Raw genomic sequence first — 22,915 nt, 5'->3', positions numbered from 1 at the left:
AAATATTATTTTAGATATAGTTTAAGTGCATTGTTTTTTATAACTATTTACTTTTTAAATTTAATTTATTTTATTATCGATCGACACAATAATTTTAAATATCTCTCCCTAATATGTTTGTTTGATCGTTCATTCATTACTAGGCTAAAATTACTTACTGACTACGAGGAACGTTTTCAGAAATAGTTCCTGGCTTTGTTTGAGCAGCTGGGTGAGTATCGAGTTCTGAAGGGATATCAAAATTATTTTTGAATAAGAACTCTCTTAAATCATACATAATTGCTTCATTATGATTAGTAACGAATGTGTAAGCAATACCACGTTTTCCTGCTCTACCAGTTCTACCTGTTCTGTGAATGAAATCTTTTATATTTTTGGGAGCATCAAAGTTAATAACCATCTTAACTCCATCAACGTGGAGACCTCTAGCACCAAGATCTGTAGCAACAAGAATATCATATTTTCCTTTTTTGAATCCATCAACAGCTGCTTCTCTTTATTATTGAGTCTTACCACCATGATAGATAACATTTTACCACTTTTAATTAATAATAAATAAGAATAAATATCTAAAATAAATAAACAAATTAATTCATTAAAAATTGAAGTTAATTTTAATCAACTTAATAATTGTCAATTAAAAGTAATTTTTGATAAATGTAGCAGTATTTATTTTGAATGTAGACATCAATTTAGTTTTCACAACATTCCACCTTTAAATACTGCGTTTAAAGAATTTTTTATTCTAATAAATAAATTAAAATAATTTATTACTCCCCATCTATCTAAAATCTTTGATAACTTTTCTACGGCTGTCTTTTCGTTAGCAAAAATAATAATAGGAGGTTTGGCCGTTTCTAAAATTTTTTGAAGTCTTGATTTCTTTTAACCCTCTGACATGAAATCAACTATTTGTTCAATATCCTTTTTGGCATCTCCAGCTTCACCAATACTGATATAGCAAAAAGATCTTAAATACTTTTTAGCAAGTCTTTCTAAATTAGGAGGCATAGTAGCACTAAACAAGTGAGTTACTCTAAATATTTTTTCACCAACCTTTGCTTCCTACTCTTATAAAACAGCCATATTTTCATCTTCACTCTTCATATTTGTGCGAATCCTTAAATTTAAATAAAAATTAATTTAAAATTAAAAAAAATTTAATCTAATTTAAAAATAATCTAGTCTTTATTAATAAAGAAAAGCTATTTCTTCATAAAATTAGTTTATTAAAATGTTATTTTACTTTTTTATTTAATTAAATTTGTTTAATAATAATTTTTTTTACTTATCTAAAATGAAGTTGACATCTTGTTCAAAATTGAGATCAATCATTTTATCTGCTTCATCCAATACTACCCAAGAGACTTAATCTAAAACGAGATAATTTTTTTCAAGAGCATCTTTAATTCTACCTACTGTACCGATAAGAAGTTCACAACCCAATTTTAGCTTAAATGCTTGGTTTCCTTCATCCTTACCACCAACCATAACTAAACTCTTCATTCTCATATTCGAAGTCAAATTTTAGAATTCTTTTTCGATTTAAGGAGCAAGTTCTCTTGTAGGAATTAAAATAAGAGCATAAGGACCATCTTTAGCTATTTCTTCATCCATCGGAGGTAAACTTCTCAAGTATGTAATTAAAGGTATGAGGAAAGCACAAGTTTTACCTGTACCAGTTTAGGAAATACCAATCAGATCTTTTCTTTACAAACCTATTTATTTATTTATTTATTTATTTAAATATTAAAATTTAAGATTGAATAAAAATGATTTAAACGAATTGTTTTAAATAAATAAAATTAATTTTATTACCAATTGGTATGGTTTGCATTTAAATTGGAGTTGGTTTTTCATATTTTGATCTTCTGACAGCATCTAATATGTAAGGAGGGAGTTCACCTTCTTCCCAAGTTCTCATAGGCTTAGGAACTCTGCCACCCTTTATAATAATATCGTTATCTTCTCTAAAAATACGCCAATCTCTTTCTGTCATTTCATCAAATTTTTTCTATGACCAATGGTCTTTAGTGGTTACATCGTAAATGCTTCTCTTTGTATCTTTATCTTTATCTTTATCCTTATTTTCCTATTTCTTTTTCTAGTACTCAGGATCAAATTTGTGGATCAAATCTTCATACTTAACATTCTTTTCTAGCTACTCTTTGACATCATAACCAGCTTAAATACCTCTACCAAACAAGAAATTAGACTGGATCTTATTTTTGTATAAAGGATTAAAATCGACAGAAGTATCGTCACTGCTATCCCATTTAAAATTAAATATATTTTTGAATTTTTCAGATGGCTTTAAAATCTTCTTTTTCTCTTTGTTCAAACCCAAATATTGTATTTTAATATTTTGAATTTCTGGGTCTTCAGTAGAATTTATAATTGCTATTTTTTCAGTTGCTCTAGTGTTGGAAGTCATATACTTCGAATCTCTATCTCTACTGTCAGATCTAGATCTAGAACGAGACTTGCTTTTTTCTCTCATTCTTTTTTCTTTTTCTTCCCTCTCTTTTTATTCTCTTTCTCTCTTTCTTTCTTCCCTTTCCTATTCTCTCTTCCATTCTTTGTATTTAAACTTTTCATATTCTTCTCTAATTTGCTTTTCCTATTTCAGCTTTTACTATTCACGCTTTTTCCTATCTTCTTCCTCTTTTTATCTTAGTTTCTCTCTTTCAGCTCTGCTCATGTAGACTAATTGAATCTATTACTTCTAATTTGTTTATTCATGTTGTTCGCTTTCTAAAGCTGCAGCATTAGTTTATTCTTCCTATGTCTCTGTTTGTGTAGGGCGCCAAGAATTTTCCTCCGGCTATTTAGTTTATTGCTGTTATTGATTTTCTTCTTCTTCGCTAAAATATTCCTCTTCGATCATTTTAAGATTTACCAGTAATTAACTAATTGAAAAGAAGCAAAACAATTAATTGAAATTTATTATCTAAGAGCAAACAAATATATTAAATAAAGATAATTTTTGATAAAAATAATCATCAGCATTTATTAAAAAAGATTTAATATGAATTTATTAAAAGCATAGTGTCTATCTAACAAATAAGCAAACTGTTTTTTATACAAAAAATAAACAAGCAAGCAAGCAAGCAAACAAACAAACAAATACATAAATTTGGATATTAGATCATTTCATCATTTTAGAAAAATAGAAAATAAAGTAATTATAATTTTAAAATCATAACTAAATAACTATTTAAAAATTTTTCAAGAAATTAATGAAGAAAAAAATAATTAATTTTATTTTATTTCAATAAGCAAACTATATCTGATTTAAATACAGTTAAAATTTAGTAATTCATTCTTGTTTTATTTTTTTTTTCAATATAAAAAGTTAATATTTTTTGTATCAGAGAATGATTTGATTTTGATTTTATCTAATATAAATGAACCAAAATATTTAAAAAATTAAATTTTAAATCTTAATTAAAGGTTTATTGAGTGTTTTGTATTTTTTTTTTTAAGATATGTTTATCTTAAATTTTAATATTTTTACTAATTTAAAATTAACGGCAGTTTTATTTAGCATATAAAATGTTGCATAAAATTAATTAAAATTAACAAAAAATACTAAATTTTAATAAGCTTTTTCTATTAATAATATTCCAATTAATTTTAAATTTTAAGTTTTTTAAATTTAAATAACAAATTTACATTTATTTATTAATTTAAAAATTGAAAATTTTATTAGCCTCAAAAATTTTTATTAAAGTCAATTAATATAAAATAAATATTTTTACAGAATTAATTAAATTTATTTATTTATTTTTTTATATTTTTCATTCTTTTCTGATAATATTTTATGGGGTTTGAGATCGACTATAGTGTTTCTTTACTTTAAAAACAAATGGAGTATAATTATTTAAATACTAATTTATATGCTAAAGAGTAACATCTTGATTATTATACTGTTAATCATTACTATTATCACTATTTAGAAATTGATTTTTTATACTTTCATTTTCGTTTTATCTATTTTACACTCTATTTCTCACTATTTATGGAGTTTATGATCTTTTTATTTAGGTGAATTTTTTATTCATAAAAATATCACTATTAATTTGTACTTGCTCATAATGTGTTTTCTAAATTTCTTTTTTAAATCCTTGCATGTAATTAATCCCAATTTAATCTTGTTAATTGACATTTAATTAACTTTTAGGTCTTTAATAATCAGTCTATATCATACTATCTTAGATTGTTTAATAGACTTTTTAATTTTATAATTTTAATTGCTTTTTAGGCAATAAGTTAGAATCTTATTGGATAGTATTGAATGTATTATTATATTACACACTAGGTTCTGTTTCAACTCTTGATGAACTTTGAATTTTCACATTTTAAGGAGTTGTTGATCTCGTGTATAGTTTTTAGTGTTACAATATTGAGGATAAATCTGAGTTATCTTAATTGTGAAACAAATATATTTAATTATTTCTTTTAGGGGAATTGTCTTCTTTCTAAGCTTGAATGTTTTTAAAACTGTTTTCCTTCTGTCTGCTGTTTGTTGAATTGTATGAGTTTTCTAAGGTGCTTTGATTTGAATTTAATTTTTTAAAAACTTTCGATTTTGTATCATCAACAATCATTTTTTCTCCATTCATAGAGAATTTAAAATTTTCATCACCTACCTTGCTCTGTATATACAATTTCAGTTGATTAAACCGTTGTGTCTGAATTTCAAGCTAACTCTTTAAAGTTATGATTTCTTTAAGATCTTCATTTCTTGACGGTCTCTCTTTTAGCATAGCCTGCAATTACTCTAAATCATTGCACAATTTTACTATATCCCTATCTTTTAATGCTACTTGTTGATTATTCATTTTAATTAATTCTTATAATTCAACCTTCTTAAGCTGCAACATTAGTGTGAACTATTTATTTTCATTTTAAATGATATTTTACAGTTCAATAATTCTCTTTTATTTTTATTCTATTTCATTTAACAATTCAACCCTTTCATTATCTTGGTTTTATATTTTAGTTTTCAGTTTCTGAATCTGTTAAACGTATTCCTAATTTATCTATTCTAGCTTAAATATTTAGATTATTTTTTCACTTACTATTTATTCGTTTTTTTGTTAAATGATATCTAAATTATTCAAGCTTTAATAGAGCTGCTTTAGAGAGTTATCATTTGCCTATTTTCGTAGGAAAGATTTTACTTACAATGAGTTATTTTTCAAATAAATACTTTAATCTTATTGCAAATGATTAAACTCTTCTTTAATACTTTAATTAGGCTATTTTTCAATTAATTACTTCATAAATTCAAATTTTTTCTCATATTTATCAATAACTAAAGCTGTCTATTTATTTATAATAAAAGTTTTATCTCTAATTTCTAAAATGGAACAAAAATATTTTCTAATTTCATTTAATTAATTAATTCTTTCTAAATTAAAAATTTATTCATAAAATTCAAATTATTAAATTTTTAAAAATAATTTATTCATTTAAAAATATTTTTTAATCTATTATGTAAAATCTCAATAAATATTTTTTTTTTATTTTATAATAACTTCAATTTCAAAAAGAATCAATTTATTTTTAGCCATCAAAATATCATTTATTGATTTTTTAAGCTAATTAGTAAATACTCAGTAAATGTTTTTTATTTATTTTCAAATAATTTCAATTTCAAAAAGAATAAATCTATTTTTAGCCATCACAAATTCATTTATTGATTTTTTTAAGATAGTAAGTAAATATTATATTTATTTTCAAATAATTTCAATTTCAAAAAGAATAAATCTATTTTTAGCCATCACAAATTCATTTATTGATTTTTTTAAGATAGTAAATAAATGTTATATTCATTTTATAATAACTTCAATTTCAAAAAGAATAAATCTATTTTTAGCCATCACAAATTCATTTATTGATTTTTTTAAGATAGTAAATAAATACTCAATAAATATTTTATATTTATTTTCAAAAAATTTCAATTTCAAAAAGAATAAATTAATTTATTTTTAGCCATCATAAAATAATTTATTGATTTTAAATAACATGTTTTTTTATTTTTTTAAAATTTGTTAAATTTCTTTCGAGATTTTTTTTATAAATTAATAAAAATTATTTAAATTATTGATAAAATAATATTTAAATTTATTTTATTAGTTAAGAAATTATGAATTTCAATGAATAATTAATTAATTTACTTTAACAATTGAGTAAAATCTTTTTGTCAAGTATTGGGAATGTCTTAGCTACTTTTCCTTCATATCTAAGAGGATCTTTTGTATTTCTTAAATTTTGTGTTGCTTATATAACTCTAAACCTTCTTACCAAAAAATTGAGGATCCATTTTGAAGTACTAAATCTTATAAAGCTGATTTACTGATATTCTTTTTAGCTTATATAACTTAATTTTCAAGTTCGTTAATGTGAGCTAGATAGAATTTAATTTAAACTTAATGCTATTAATTTAATATGCTAATCATGCTGGATATTTAATTGCATTATGATTCATAAACACTTTTATTATATTCTTCTTTTTCATTCAATCTATCTCTAAACTTTTTTATATAATAATCTCGCTCTATTATAGCATCTTTGAGCTCATCCTTAATTATATTCATTTCTATTTGCTTGTCAGTCTCATGCCTTGTTAACGACTCTTTGTATTCATTTTTGAGATTAAGCAATTCCTACTTAAATTCTTTATCGATTTTATCAATGTTCAATTAATCTGAACTATTTTTTAAATTCGAAAGATTAATTAAATATTGATCCTTTTAACTTAACAACTAGTTTTCTTTTTTCTAAAGTATCACACGCAATTTTTCAATATATTCTTATCTTCTTTACAGCTTTAAAATTAATAAAATAGTAAAATCAAAATAGCAATTGGTAAATAATGAATTAAAATACTTGCTAATTCTATAGATTAATTGTATACTATGTACCTTCTCTATTTATTATAGTCTTTTCATATTTCTCCTTCAGCTAAAACATCTAACTATTAAAATTTTCTTTCTACTTAATTAATTCACTATTAAACTCTAATATTTTGGCTTTAAACTCCTAATTGCATTTGCTTATTTAAGATTCATACTCTTCCTTTAAGACTTATATTTATTCCCTAGCGGAATCCAAATTATTCTACAATTCTTCATTTGCCTGATGAAGTACATTGCATTTTTTACACTCTAGAAATTGATAAATATTTCAAATTAATATTAATTACTAATTTATATTAATTTAATAATCTAGCTATATATTTAATACTTTCAACCTCTAACTGATTCAAACAGGACATGAAATACTTCTTAATAAGGGTTCATCAAATCACTGCAAAAAATCTGTTGATTATCGTCTTCAGCTTCCATTTCTTTCACCCTTATATCTGGTGTTTTAGAAACAAAAATTGTTGCTATCTTGTTATAAAGTTTTTAAAAATAAATCAATGAACTAAATAAAGATAATTAATTCTTAATTAAATGCAAAAAAATCTACTTAATTAATGATTAAAATAAACCTTAATTAATAGCTAATCAATCATAATATATTTATATTGTCCATTTATTTACTAAAACTTAAATTAGGAAGAGGTGCCTTTATTTCAAGTATATTACTTAAACAAAGCTATTATATTTTTTATCTATTTTTTTCTTATATAAATTTTGTCAATCATCGAATGGAAATTGTTTAAGCTTTTTGATATTTTTGACTGAAAATATTTGGGAGAGGTTGCTAAAATATTGATAGGGCTTTTACAATATTTGATTTGATTTAATAATAAGGGGGTTTCAACATAGTATCCTATATAATCAGAGTTGGGGATTAATTTTTTAGTAAGAAAAATTAAGAATTTTTATCTAATGTTTTATCTATTAAAAATTTAATTCAAAAATACCAATAAAATTATATTATTAGTTTTTTTTAAATCATATAATTTTTGATATTAAGAATTGAAATTGATGGATGGATGGATGGATGGATGGATGGATGAAGTTAAATCTCATAAATTGTAAAATATATATAATATATTTAAGATACGAAAAGATAGATTAATTGTGTAAATTAAAATAGTTTTTTTTTGCCAATGGGTAGAATATATAGTAGATATAAAAGAAATATTTTATTCAATAAACGAAATATATAAAATGTTTTTATTATTTGTTTTAGTGATAATTAAATTATCATATTCAATCAATTGTTTTTAAGAAAATCAAATTAAAAGATAAAATATATTTAGTTATTTATTTATTTTACAATTTTAGTATCCAATCTTTTTGTTAAAAATACGTACAATTATATTAATAATTAATATTTTAATTTTAATTGAAGTTAATTCAATCTACAATTATTTTAACTAATCTTTTGATTTTCTAAGCTAATATTTTGTCTTCTGTTTTTGCTTCGTAGTGCAATTTTCTTTTCAATATAAATTTATTTTTAAAATAAATAAAAAATTGCCACTTTAATTATCTAATTTTAAACTATAAAAACAAATTACAATAACTTTATATTTTTACAATTGATTATTTGACTGGATTTTAGAAACTTATGATTATTACTTATTTAATAAAAATATATTAATAAACATCCTAAAAACTTAAAATAATTATTTTTAGAAAATAATAAATGAAATTTACTCTAAATTAATAAATAGATATGTAAGTTAAGTGCATTTACTTAATCCTATTGCAATATTTTATACTCCTTTATCACCAATTTTATTTTAACTTTTCAAATAAAATATTTAAATTCATTAACTATTCAAATTTCCTACAAAATTTAAGTCAAAATAGATAAAATTATTAAAAACTTTTAAATTATCTTTTATATAGATCAACGTTACCAAATCTAAAATTCGAGATTAGTTAGGAATTTACAGTTACCAAGTGCTCTACCGATACTAGAAGCTCCATCATCCCCAATTTAATTTGAGCTTTTAAAAATGAAAATCATATTTAATTAAAAATTAAAGACATTCATTTTACAAAAATCATAATTGATTATTTAATTTTAAATAAAAAGTATTCATATAATTTTTTTCAAAAGTAAATAATAAATAAAATAGATTTACGAAATGTTAAAGTCTAAATTTGTAAGTTAAGTGCAGTTGCTCAAGCCTAATCCAATATTTAATGCTCCTTCATCACCAATTTTATTTTCCCTTTTTAATCAAAATAAATTTATTTGTCAACTATTCAAATTTACTGCAAAATTTAAATCAAAACATATTTAATAATTAAAAACTTTTAAATTGTCTATAAATCAATATAGAATCAATGTTACCAAATCTACAAGTTAATATTAGTTAGGAATTTGCAGTTACCAAGTGCTCTACCGATACTAGAAGCTCCATCATCCCCAATTTAATTTGAGCTTTTATAAATGATAATCATATTTAATTAAAAACATTTTATAAATATTATATATGATTATTTGATTTTAAATAAAAAGCATTCAAAATAATTTTTTTCAAAAGTAAATAATAAATAAAATAGATTTACGATATGAAAAATACTAAATTTGTAAGTTAAGTGCAGTTGCTCAAACCTAATCCGATATTTTATGCTCCTTCATCACCAATTTTATTTTCCCTTTTCAAAAAAAATAAATTTATTCATTAACTATTCAAATTTCCTAAGAAATTTAAATCAAAATAGATTAAATAATTAAAAACTTTTAAATTGTCTATAAATCAAAATAGAATAAATATTACCAAATATAAAAGTTAAGATCAGTTAGGAATTTGCAGTTACCAAGAGCTCTACCTATACTAGAAGCTCCATCATCTCCAATTTAATTTGAGCTTTTATAAATGAAAATCATTTAATTAAAAATTAAAGACACTTTATAAATATCATTTTTAATTATTTCATTAATTTTAAATAAAAAGCATTTATATAATTTTTTTAAAAGTAAATAATAAATAAAATAGATTTACGATATGCTAAATACTAAATTTGTAATTTAAGTGCAGTTACTCAAACCTAATCCGATATTTTACGCTCCTTCAACACCAATTTTATTATCCTTAAAAAAAAAAGAAAAAATTAATAAAATAAAAAAAAAACTATTTTAAAATTCTTAAATAAAATTATATAAAACTAACATAAATTAATATTTTTTAAGATTTATTCTGAGTGCATTTATATGTGCGAGTATTTCTATTCTATTCTATCTCCAATTTAATTATTACTTTTATAAATAAAAATCATATTTAATGAATTAAAGGCACTTTATAAATATCATTTTTGATTATTTCATTTTAAATAAAAATCATTCAAATAAATTTTTTCAAAAGTAAATAATAAATAAAATAGATTTACAATATGAAAAATACTAAATTTGTAAGTTAAGTGCAGTTACTCAAACCTAATCCAATATTTTATGCTCCTTCATCACCAATTTTATTTTGCCTTTACAAAAAAAATAAATTTATTCATTAACTATTCAAATTTCCTATGAAATTTAAATTAAAATATATCAAATAATTATTAATTTTACAAATAAAAATCATATTTAATTAAAAATTAAAAACACTTTATAAAAATAATTTTTGATTATTTGATTTCATATAATTTTTTCAAAAGTAAATAATAAATAAAATAGATTTACTATATGCCTAAGTTTAAATTTGTAAGTTAAGTGCAGTTACTCAAGCCTAATCCGATATTTTATGCTCCTTCATCACCGATTTTATTATCCCTTTTCAAAAAAAATAAATTTATTCATTAATTATTCAAATTTCCTAAGAAATTTAAATGAAAATAGATTAAATTATTAAAAACTTTTAAATTGTCTATAAATCAATAATGAATCAATATTACCAAATCTACAAGTTAATATTAGTTAGGAATTTGCAGTTATCAAGTGCTCTACCGATACTAGAAGCTCCATCATCTCCAATTTAATTATTACTTTTATAAATGAAAATCATATTTAATTAAAAATTAAAAACATTTTATAAATATTTTATATGATTATTTATTTGATTTTAAATAAAAAGCATTCAAATAATTTTTTTCAAAAGTAAATAATAAATAAAATAGATTTACGATATGTCTAAGTTTAAATTTGTAAGTTAAGTGCAGTTACTCAAACCTAATCCAATATTTTATGCTCCTTCATCACCAAATTTATTATCCCTTTTCAAAAAAAATAAATTTACTCATTAACTATTCAAATTTCCTAAGAAATATAAGTCAAAATAGATTAAATAATTAAAAACTTTTATATTGTCTATAAATCTAAAGAAAATCAATGTTACCAAATATAAAAGTTAAGATCAGTTAGGAATTTGCAGTTACCAAGAGCTCTACCTATACTAGAAGCTCCATCATCCCCAATTTAATTTGAGCTTTTATAAATGAAAATCATATTTAATTAAAAATTAAAGACACTTTATAAAAATAATTTTTGATTATTTGATTTTAAATAAAAGCATTCATATAATTTTTTCAAAAGTAAATAATAAATAAAATAGATTTACGATATGCCTAAGTTTAAATTTGTAAGTTAAAAACAGTTACTCAAGCCTAATCCTATATTTTATGCTCCTTCATTACCTATTTTATTATCACTTTAAAAAAAAAAAAATTTATTCATTAACTATTCAAATTTATCGATTTTACGTTTTATTTTTATCAAATTTTAGGTTTTTTTATAAAAGAGGAAAATGGGTATATATGCAAAATATTCATAAATTAGATATAAATTGTTCTAAATGGTTTTCTTTAATAATTATCAAATAAATAAAAAACAAAAAATATATATAAATATACATATTAAAAATTAATTTTAAGTTGTATTCTGAGTGCATTTATATGTGCGAGTATTTCTATTCTATTCTATCTCCAATTTAATTTGAGCTTTTATAAATGAAAATCATATTTAATTATTAGATTTTATTTTTTCTTAAATTTTAAAAATTAATAAAAAAGAGAAAAAGTTTTAAAATAATTATTTTTATTAAAAAAAATATTGTTTTTAAATATTTATCATTAAATATTATTATATAAATATAAATATTTATATATATTTCTTACTTTAACTGTAATTCAATAAGAGTTAGAGCTTTTAAGTTAGACTTCATTAACTTTTTATTAAAAAAAAATATTTTATAAAGATAAATAAAACTAATAATTATGGATACATCTTCCAGATTATTAAAGCAATTATCCTATTACTCCATTTTTTTGATTTTATTTTCGATTAGTATTTCTTTGATTATTAATTAATTTTATCAGGCATTAATAATTTTGATTAAAAAAATAATTCTTAATAAACTTTTTAAATATTCTTATTTTACTTGTACCTTTCTAAAAAAATATCAATAAATCAGTCTCCTTATTTTTTATCTTTTCATGAAGATATATATTGTAACTATTGTAATTTAAGCTAGCATAAAATTACAATTTAATTTCTACATATTTAGAGGCTTAATTAAAACAGAAGCTTAGATTTTAAGATTTTTGGAAATTAATGAATTTACTCTGAATTTATGCTTTATGAAGAATTAATAATAAAATTTTTAATTTAAATTCTGAATTTAAGAAAATCAAATAAATTAAATGAAAAAAAGTATTTTAGTATTTATTAAAAAAAATGTTTATATTAAAAAATTAATGATTAATTAAAGATAATAAATTTACAGAAGTATAAATTAAAGTAATAGATAGATATTCATTCATACATAATAAGTGTAAACAAACTTAGTAGTTCATTTTCCAACTAACTTACACTTAGAGATATTAAATATAAATATTTTTATGATATTATTTTTTTATGTATACCGTAGTCATCACCTAATTTTTTTAGGACTTATTTTTTTCAAAAAATCAAATAAAATACATTTTAAATTTGAAAATTTTATAAAAATAAAATCCTTCAAAAGTGTACTTTTTTAAATATTTATCCTATATAATATTTTTAAATTGAAATGATAAAAACATAATTATTTTAACCAAACTATATTATCTTCAATTTCTTTATCTTAAAATGTTTTAAAAAAAACTTACTTTTCTTAATTTACCAATCAAGTATTAAAAATAGTGAATATTTTACAGATTTTATTATTTATTATATTCATATAGAAGGTAATTTTTTAGTTAATTAATTAAAAATAAAATTTTTAATAATACCTTTTTAAAATCGATTTATTATACCATTAATCATCCATCACCATAAAATAATATTTTAATAACTATTAACGAGAACAAGTAGCTAGCTAACTCAAGGGTAGTAAAGTAAAAATTTAATAGAATTTAGTAAATTTACTCTAATTAAATTTGAAATACATAATTTTAATTTGGAATAATTTAATTAAAAAACATTATTTATTTTTTTACTAAAAAATAAATAACAATTTTAGCTTCAATACTTCAATTTTAATCAATTATCCATAAAAGTTATTTTTAAAGACCAAAATATTTATTTATTTTTTAATTAATTTTTAAAAGATAATTCACTAAATTAAAGATTAAGTAAGACTTTTAAAAGATTTTGCTTTTTAAAAAATACTCTCTAATTTTGAAAGTTTGTTAATAATATATAAAAAATAAAAAATTTCATCATTTTTACAAAAAGATATTTATAAAATCATAATATTAATTCCAAACAAAAAAATCAATATATAAACATAAATTTTACCATATAATACTGATATAAAATTAAAGTCAAAAAAGAACAAATAAGATGAGGCTTGAAATTAAAATAGATAAATAACTTCTAAAGCTGTAAGATGTAAAATTTTCTATATCACAAAATTAGCAAGATTATGATGAATCCCAATTATCTTTTATCCATTATTTTCTGCATTGATTTTATTGATAAGATTAGCACACTACAAAAGCAAAACCATTTTTATCAGTAAATTAAGAGCAATTTTGAGCTACTTTTGTAGTTACACATGTCCCTGTAATAGAATCTGCGTTTTAGTAGTCAGTATTATCTTCGAAGTTCTTACAAAATTTAAAGTCACTACAATACTTGCAAGCTTGATTTTGTTATCTGCATGTATTCCAATCATGGAGGTAACAATTTTTTATTTCACAGCTATTCAAATCTTGAAATTCTTATGGCATATTGCTATTATTTATTGCCTTGAAGCAAGCTTATCTTACTGTATTATCCATGTAGGAATGGCAATTCAAAAGGTTGGCATATTTAAAAAAATTAGGATCAGTAGAAGGGAATTTTGCTGAATATGAAAGTAGCTCTTTATTGCAATTTAACCAAGTACAGGAATAGTCTGGCGTAGATGAAGGGAAATCTGGAATATGGTAATTATATTGTTAAGCAATACCAAATCCTAAAATTATAACTAGGATTAGAGCTTTATTCTTCATGTTAATAATCAGTTTTTAATTTTTATTTCAGTTTTGTAATTAAGATATTTTTTGTTTGAAATAAATATTATATTTTTTTAAATATTTATATACCCTTTTAATACTTATAAAATCAATATTATTGATTTAGCTTTACATAGTGCTTATTTTAAATTGAAAAGAATCTATTATTTTTCTTAAGAAATTTTTCTAATAAATTCTTTATTTCATAAGTAAATAAATAAATATTCAATTTGCATGTTAAAAAGAATTTGAGGGGAATATGTAAATAAATGTTTTAAGAAAGATCAGTCTAAAAATTTGAAATTTGAAATCCAAATTTTAATTCATACATTTGTTTAAATTTAAAATATTTTTTAATCAATTAAATTGTTAAAAATATTTATATCAATAATCTATGATTTTTAGTTATTTTTTCATTTCAGGTAAATTTTTTTTAGTTTTTATCTATTTATTTTTGGTTACAAAAAAAAGGATCTTTTAATTGTAAAATTTTTGTTTACAAAGTGTTTTTTAAATAAACTAATTAAAAAAATTATCTTGTTTTTATGTCTAAATTAATTTTAATAAATAGTAATTGTGATGTAATTTAAATTGTTTTTCTAAATTATAATAAAACAATTTACATTTGCTCATTTGAATAACAAGTAATCCAAAATAATAAATACTTTTTAACTCAAATTTATGAATTAGATCTATAAAAAATGTTTATAATTATGATGGAATAGTTTTTTTAATGAATTTTTGCTCATTATTTTAATTGACATTGTTACATTTTTTTTTGCATTTTTGTAGTAACTTAAAAATAATCTGATAAATTTTGTTTTTAAATAAATTTATTAGCGTTTATATTTTTTAAGAAATTCTGCAACCAAATGTGTTAGTAATATCTTCAGTATTTAAATATAATATATATGAATTACAGTAGTCACATTTTGAAATCAAATTAGTAATTATAGAAAAAGTAAAAAGCAAATAAGATCCATCAATCTAAACATACTCAAAATTTGTATTATTGAAGTTCAATAGAATTTATTTTTTTTGTTATAAAATACATGAAATATATACAAATGCAAATGTGAATTATAAGAAAATTGAATAATAAATATTTGTTTTCTTGAGAATATTTTATCACTTGTTGAAATTAAATTGGTAAAAAACATGTCAGTCATTCTCATTTTAATCCAAGACTCTAAAATAAATATTAAAAATAAAAAAAAATTAATTATATTTTTAAGTTAATAAATGATTACTTTTATGACTGATTGTGTAAGTTTTTCTTGGTATTCGTTTACTTTTGCTTTGTTAGGCACAAGAGATATTAGCTTCTTAGCCTTCTGGAGTTTAACTTCTACAGCAGCATTGTACGCATAGCTACCTAATCTATTCTTTGGAATGTACTTATAAATCATACGTGTATGATCGAAAGGTACTTAATAATGACCCTATTAAAATAATAAAATAATTTAAAAATTGCACCAATGAAAAATTAATTATATACATCTCTTTAAGCATCAAGAAGTCTAATAATAGCGCTCATATTTTCGTAGTAAACAACTCCACTTTTTGGAGTTTTTAGCTATTCTTCTATGTACTCCCATGGATCTTACCTGGTAATGCTATCAACGACATGCATCGGAATAGATCCTTTAAACATAGGAATTTGATAAATTCCACTTTTTACGTATCCATTTGGAGTAAAGATAGGACATATTGTCCATCCAACATTTTCAATAACAACTTTGTCTCCTCTCTCACTAAATTTAACTTTTCTGCAGTCAATTATGATAGATAAATTCTATTTTATAAAAATTAAATAATTATTTTTTAACTTAAATTAGATTATTTTTTCTAACTTACCTTTGAATAATCAATTCCACGGAAAGTGAAATAGCCTTCATTAAACTAGGGTGATATAATTGGTGAGTCCCAATTAAAGGCGGAATCTAATATGACTGTATCCGTTTTTGCACCAAGATTTTTATACAAATCTCCAGGAGGATTAAGACAAAACAAACCAATTATTGGTTAATCTGTTTGAGGGTTGTTGTGGAAACCGTCTAAACTGAATTTAAAACCTGCATCTGGTTTATATTTTGCAAAATATTAAAGCTCAATGATATCTGTATATGGATCTCTAATAATATTTTTGTCAATCCACTGCTTAGCTTCACCAACATTATCTATTTTTGTAACAATTCCTCTTTCCAATTCTGCCTCTGTTGGTTTAATTTTAGATTTTAACTTTTCTGCCTAAGCTATTCTGTCTTGCTTTGTTTTTTAGGCTACAGCATTAACTATAATATTTAACAACTCAACTTATGGCGGACTCTATCTATTGAGTCTTATAACGAAAAGTTCTTTCTCACTATCTCTCAAATTATAATATGAAGTGTTATAAAATGATTGTCTTTCTATACTATAAGGAGGTGCAGGAACCCAAAGTCCTATTTTTTCCCAATCCTACTTCTGAATATCATCTAGTGTAAGAGCTCTTAAACCATCTTCACTCATAGGGGCAAGTCTAATACGAACAAGAAGTGATGCACAAGGCAATTTATCAAGCTAAGACCTTTATTATAAAGTTAATAAAAAATATTTACTTTTAGCAAAAATGAATTGAAAATTTACAATCTTTCAACATTGAATGGTTTAATTTTAGGTGGATGCTAGCAAAAAATAGGTATTTAGTAATTTCCATCTTGCAGAATAATGTCAGTATCAAGCTAGTTTGTGGGTTACTTTTTAGTTTTTTAATTCAAGAAGAAATTGATAATGCTATAACCAACAATTCTAACTTCTTTATTCATATTATCTATTGTTTCTACAGTCATGAAAGCTTACAAAGTTGGGTCAAAATGAGTAGCTCTGAGTTCTTTTCTGAACGAGAACTTAGGAGAAAAAGCATCACTTAAAAGATCAGGAAGAGCTGCATCAGACTCAAAGACTTTTTCAAAGTTGTGATTTATAATTGTAACTGATATCTATTATAAAAAAATAAAATAAATAAATAAATAAAGAATAAAAGTTAATTTAAAGTACTTTGCAAATAGTCACATTATCAGGTAGGAATCTAGCAGCATCAACATAAAAGTCAATACCATAACCCTTCTCAAAAGGCCTATCATGATACTACCTTTCAAGATTCTCTAAGAAGGCCTTAGAAAGGTCATCAAGCTCATCCTTAACTATAACTTTCTTCTTTTTGGGAGGCTTAGGTTTCTTTCTTTGTTGTTTTTTGAAGTCTCTTAAGTCTTGGTACTTTTACTTGAGATTCTTCATATTATCCTTTGTGTAGCCGAAGAAGTTGATGGAGAAATCTATTTCTGAGTTATCAAAAAAATTGATAGCATGTTCATTAAAAGGAGGTTTTTGAATTGGCAAATCGTATAGTTATTTGATGTAATGTCCTAGATTTGCACGATCTCCTTCGAAAAGAGGGAATGCATACCAAGATTTACCCTAAAGGACTCCTTTCTTCTTCTTCTTTTCTCCATGTTTATCGATTTCGGTACCATCTGTTCTTACTTTGATAGTTTTACCAGTTTCATCAACAATTAATTTTGTGTTTGCATCAATATCTTCCTCATTATCTTCATCATCACTATCTATTTATTAGTATTTATCACTGTATACCTAGAAAAGTAAGAAAACATCTTCGAATGCCTTGTTATTATATGCATAAGTTTCAATATCCACAAAAAAGTGGTAATCTTCCTCGATTGCAGTTATACCTTCCTAGATTAAAATAGATTCTTCTATTTAATCTGTTATGCTTTCTTCTCCCTATTTTAGTTTAGGCTTTTTACTTGGAGCATACACATCTGTCTCAAACATACACTCATCTCCCATGTCATCCTTTATAGTACCTCTTTTAGTATCTATTAGAAAGCATCTAACCTTAGACCTTCTATCTTTCAAGTATCTGAGTAAATTATGAATGGTCACCTTATTTATTTTTCAATATTCAACTATGAAAAAATATTAAATTCATAATATTATAAAATACATGAAGACCTCTACGATTATCAGGATATGGCTTTGGTTTCCACTCTTCTACAGCCGGTTATTATGGGCCCATTTCACCCTTACCAAAATTAGCGTCAGCATCTTCAGATATGTCACTGTCATCATCTGAAGACTCATCCTTTCTATTAAACATTTCTGATGTCTAAAGAGATTTTGTTAAATCCCATTCTATCGAAGCTTAGATAAGAGTTTTCTTATGAATTACAGGAAGGAAGAATTCATTCTAGATAAATAAATAAATTGTTTTAATAATGGTGTATTGAAAAATGTATTTCTTTTTAAATTTAAAAATTGTAGATATTAAAAAAATAAATATGGCTTAAACCTTAATTTTATTAAAAAAACTTATTTTTTTGAATTATTTTTTAAGTCAAGCTTCTATTAAGTTTTTTACCAAAAATAAAATCATTTATTTGCTAAAAAATCATGTTAAATTAATAAAATTCATTAGTATTCACTTATTTATTTGTTTACGATCTTGAAAAGTGAAATTTTATGAAATTAAAATCAAAGCAAAGTTAATTTTGAATTTATTTTATATAAGAAAAAAATGGTTTTATATATTACGCCTTGACTTAAAGGATGCAATGGGTATTCGTCACCAAACTCATGGTCTTATGGGAAACATATTCTCAAATGTAACATTGTGTTACTTTGACTTTAAAGCCTTTTTACTTGACTAACTAAAACGTTAGGGTTGATCTTGGTTGAATAAAATGGTATTTTCCACTTTCCTCTCATTAGATCCAAGTTTAGATCAAACAATTCAAGGATAGACCAACCATAGACATCCATAGATTGCTTACCTGAAAGATCTTTAAAATAACACTACAATTCTACAACAAGCAAAATATCTTTATGGGCTTTAATATCATATACATGATCTCTGTCTCCCCAAACAACTTATTTATTATTAAAATTCATGGCTATTGCTTATCTCTCTTCTATGTATTTTGGACTGACTATAACTTCACTCTTCTTAAATAAACCCCATTATAACTTACAACTATCATATTTTTTGGGTAAATTCACTATCCAGTCCCAAAATATTGTAAAACCTTCAAAGGGATGATATTTTCTTGAACTGTGCAAATCATTCAAACGTTAAATTAAACCTCCTCTTATTTTTAATTACCTTTCCCTTTCTGGATCTGGTTTCCCACTTTTTTCATAATCTTCCCTCATTCTTTATTTAAAAAATATAAATAAATATTTGATATAATTACAAAAAAATAATCATTTATAATTAGATAGATCATGTACATACTTACCTTTAATATTTTTATTCTTAAACTATTTTTTCAACATCATTTTTGAGATTTGTGAGCATGTTTATTTCTTAAAGCTTTTGGTAATACAAAGGAGAGTTTTGAGGAATCTTTTTAAGGAATCTTTGTGCGTCTCCAACTTTCGTAATTAAATTGATAAATTTTTTCTCCTCTTCTGACATTTTTTCAATTTCCTTTTCTCCTTCTGGCAAGATTGACCTAAATGCTTTTGTAAGCTAGCTCTGGTTACCCTTTATTAATTATTAAAATGGTTAAAGTTATTAAAACTTTTGTGCTTGATGAATAATTTACATTAATTAGTGCTGGATCAAGCCCTGCAAACCCCATTTTTATTTCGTCTGCTATGTCTTATCCCTATTTGTAACTTTTGTTTATCTATTCAGAATAAGACTATATAATTGAATTATCAGGAGGTGGTTGTAATTAACTTTATGATTAAAGTCTTGAAACATTTGTTGCATTTTATAGGCTATCATTAATTGAATTATTAAAAAGACTTAAAGCAGATTTATCAGGATTAACAAGAGATATTGATGCATTAGGCTCTATTCTTGTAGATCCTTGTGCTGAATAAAGCATGCTACTTCTATCTAAAGCGCCTCCTTTTGCGATTCAATATAATTAAATTTGTAACTATTTTATTTAGTTAATAAATAGAAAATTACTTACCATTTGGCATAAGAATCTACTTAGAAACATTCTTATCATATAATCTACTGACATCATTTGAGAGCATCGAATTGTTCAAAAGATTTTTCCCTATATTTGACAAACTTGTATTTCTGCTTATATTGTTTGCTTATGCTGATGGGTTCGTGAATTGAAAGAGTTTTGCCATGATTATGCCTCTATCCATTTGTAGTTTTTCTCTAAGATTTTTAAAGGTTTAAAAGGTTCCATGAGTATCATAGGAAGTATAATTCCCTGATTTATCGTTTAAAACATCTAGAAAATCTTTCATCTGAATAAAATCACATAAATCGATTAAAATTGTTCATCAATTCAACAAAATTTACATACATTCCTATAATATTATCTAGTTTTTTCTTAAAGATTAGTTCTTTCATTTAATAGCTATTTTGATTGATCTAATGTGCCGTAATTTATTTAACCACTCGCTAATCGATTGCTTAAATCTGATATTGCCCTTCCAATCACATCCATGTCTGAGTTAAACTGCTGCTCGGACTTAGATTGCTGATAGAGCTCTGTCATGGCAAAATTTTAATATTATTAAGTTGCACTTAAATCATTTTGGTAGTTTTATTAAAAATTTGTTGTTGGAGAATAAAAGCTCATTTAATTTACAAATTTAAGTGTTTATAAACTTTAAAAGTGATAAAAACTTACAAGTCTAAAAGATAATTAAATTTTGTTCGCAAAATTAATATTTAGTAATTAGTATCCAAATGATTAGTAATTCTTAATCATAAAGTTATTCCCAATAGCAAGCAGCAGATAGATCATCAATATACGACTCTGTTGTTACATAAAACCCAGCTCTTAAATAGATTTTCGACTTCAAAACTATTTTGTTTTCAAGTTCTTAGAATAAACTTACCCCTGAAGAATGCGATGAAATATATAAAGGCCAAAAGAAAATAAATTTGAAGACAGAAGGTATTGCTTTGTTTATTGATTAATTAATAGGAATTTGCATGATTTTAAAATGCATTCATATAAAAAGTAAAATTCGAGAATGGAGTAATGCAATTAAGAAGGACAAATAGTGAAGTTTAAGATGTATTAATGAAGTTGAAGTTGATGAATGTTTAAGCAAGATTGAAATCAGCATAGAGATAGTAAAATTAAGAAGATTTAGATTATTAGTAAGACGGAAATGAAGATGAATATGAAGATGTTGAAGATGAAGATGACCTTTTATATGATATGGATGGAGAAGATGAATATGATTATGATTATGACGATGATGAATATGAAAGATATAGATAAGAATAAGACAACTACAGTTATATGGGCTAAGATGAAGAATACTACTATAAATAGATGCTGAAAGACATGGAAGAGGATATTGAAAAAGATATATATTAAAATTAATAAGAAAATTTGCATTTTGAAAAAAAATAAGGATAGAAGAACTTTTTGTCAAAACAAAAAGAAGTTTAAATTAAAAATACTGATAAAAAAGAAGAAAATCTTAATTCTACTAGTTAAGCCTAAGAAAATAAAAATAAGCAAAGTGAACATAAAGCAGAATGTAGTTCAGACGAATGGGAGGATGAAGATGACGAAGAAGACTACGATGATGATGATGAAGAAGAAGAAGATTATGACAATGTTTAAGAGTAATAAGCTAATAATAAAGATTAAAATGGTCATAAAAGTAGAATTTCCAAATCTTCATCAAATTAAAAGGGTAAAGTTAAATTCTCTTCAATAAAAACATGTGAAGAAGACTATTTAGATTGATTTATTGCCAGAGAGATTACCAACATAAAAAATTAGAAATTTTCATTTTAGTTATTTATAATAGATATTTGTAATTATTTATATATTATATAAAATTTAAAACTTAATAATTATTATTTCAAATTTAATTATTCTATTTCTATCTATCTCATTTATATAAACAATATTTTATTTATTTAAAAATTAATTCACTTTTTATCGAAGTCTAAATAAAAAGAAATTAAATTATAAATTTATTTTATTTAAAAAGTTTTAGTTGAATGAAAAATCATGAATAAAATTTTCTTGAAGAATAAAGTTTTCATGAAGAATTTTAAAACAAATGTGGAATTTGATAGTTTTATTCGTATTCAAGCAAAATTTGTTAAAATATTTTTAAATTTCTTTTAATTTGCAAAAAAAATTTAATATCTTGATTATCTTTCAAAGAGATAGAATTTTCTAAAATTATTAATACTTTTTTTTATTGATAAAATTGTAAATAATTTAAATAGATTTTTTAACATTAGTGACTGTATTTACACTATTCAGATTTAACTAAAAAAAATTTATTAATTATTCATACTTTTTTCATAGGATTATGAATTTGAAAAACTATTCATTAAATTTGAATAATGTTAAAAAGCAGAATAAAATTTTATTATTTTTCATGAGATTTAAAGTCTATCTTAACTTTAAACTTTCTAAAAAAACCTGAAAAATCTAATTATATACAAAATAAAACCTCAATAGGTTCTATGAGAGTATTCTTCACATTAATAAACGAAGAAAATGCTGATTATTTTGGGAAGATTTTTAAGTTAATTAAAATCATAATTTTATAAATTATCAAAGTAT

The 22,915-nt window shown here is 22.7% G+C and overlaps 6 protein-coding genes across 6 annotated transcripts; 1 reads left to right on the top strand and 5 right to left on the bottom strand. All coding sequences in view use genetic code 6, as the record gives it.

The window, feature by feature from the left end:
• Positions 1-133: 133 nt before the first annotated feature.
• On the bottom strand, positions 134-2,887 carry TTHERM_00991620 (DEAD/DEAH-box helicase; the record flags this gene model as incomplete). Its single annotated transcript, XM_001022468.3, has 4 exons — positions 134-538; positions 775-1,120; positions 1,289-1,718; positions 1,819-2,887. The coding sequence occupies 4 exons, from the start codon at positions 2,885-2,887 to the stop codon at positions 134-136; spliced, it is 2,250 nt and encodes a 749-aa protein (XP_001022468.2).
• A 913-nt stretch (positions 2,888-3,800) lies between these two features.
• Positions 3,801-7,285, bottom strand: TTHERM_00991610 (hypothetical protein; the record flags this gene model as incomplete). Its single annotated transcript, XM_001022467.2, has 4 exons — positions 3,801-5,330; positions 6,186-6,836; positions 6,898-7,175; positions 7,255-7,285. The coding sequence occupies 4 exons, from the start codon at positions 7,283-7,285 to the stop codon at positions 3,801-3,803; spliced, it is 2,490 nt and encodes an 829-aa protein (XP_001022467.2).
• A 1,535-nt stretch (positions 7,286-8,820) lies between these two features.
• Positions 8,821-12,175, bottom strand: TTHERM_00991600 (translation initiation factor eIF-5A family protein; the record flags this gene model as incomplete). The annotated part of the gene is made up of 14 exons (XM_001022466.3): positions 8,821-8,920; positions 9,059-9,148; positions 9,271-9,360; positions 9,489-9,578; positions 9,701-9,790; positions 9,926-10,014; positions 10,325-10,400; positions 10,600-10,689; positions 10,812-10,901; positions 11,040-11,129; positions 11,252-11,341; positions 11,474-11,563; positions 12,030-12,079; positions 12,137-12,175. The coding sequence occupies 14 exons, from the start codon at positions 12,173-12,175 to the stop codon at positions 8,821-8,823; spliced, it is 1,164 nt and encodes a 387-aa protein (XP_001022466.3).
• Positions 12,176-13,658: 1,483 nt separating this feature from the next.
• Positions 13,659-14,330, bottom strand: TTHERM_000991599 (hypothetical protein; the record flags this gene model as incomplete). The annotated part of the gene is made up of 1 exon (XM_012799285.1): positions 13,659-14,330. The coding sequence occupies one exon, from the start codon at positions 14,328-14,330 to the stop codon at positions 13,659-13,661; it is 672 nt and encodes a 223-aa protein (XP_012654739.1).
• Positions 14,331-15,504: 1,174 nt separating this feature from the next.
• Positions 15,505-20,947, bottom strand: TTHERM_00991590 (hypothetical protein; the record flags this gene model as incomplete). Its single annotated transcript, XM_001022465.2, has 12 exons — positions 15,505-15,522; positions 15,584-15,775; positions 15,832-16,128; positions 16,191-16,902; positions 16,962-17,314; positions 17,373-18,278; positions 18,340-18,582; positions 18,927-19,545; positions 19,631-19,878; positions 19,940-20,250; positions 20,318-20,609; positions 20,669-20,947. 12 exons carry the CDS (start codon positions 20,945-20,947, stop codon positions 15,505-15,507), a joined length of 4,470 nt encoding a protein of 1,489 aa, XP_001022465.2.
• Positions 20,948-21,018: 71 nt separating this feature from the next.
• On the top strand, positions 21,019-22,078 carry TTHERM_00991580 (hypothetical protein; the record flags this gene model as incomplete). The annotated part of the gene is made up of 2 exons (XM_001022464.2): positions 21,019-21,268; positions 21,336-22,078. The coding sequence occupies exons 1-2, from the start codon at positions 21,058-21,060 to the stop codon at positions 22,076-22,078; spliced, it is 954 nt and encodes a 317-aa protein (XP_001022464.1). The 5' UTR covers positions 21,019-21,057.
• Positions 22,079-22,915: the final 837 nt, after the last annotated feature.

This window comes from Tetrahymena thermophila (genome assembly GCF_000189635.1).
Source record: "Tetrahymena thermophila SB210 genomic scaffold scf_8254485, whole genome shotgun sequence".
Lineage (NCBI taxonomy): Eukaryota > Ciliophora > Oligohymenophorea > Hymenostomatida > Tetrahymenidae > Tetrahymena > Tetrahymena thermophila.
Note: the sequence above shows the minus strand (reverse complement) of the source record. Positions and strands in the feature narration are given on the sequence as shown.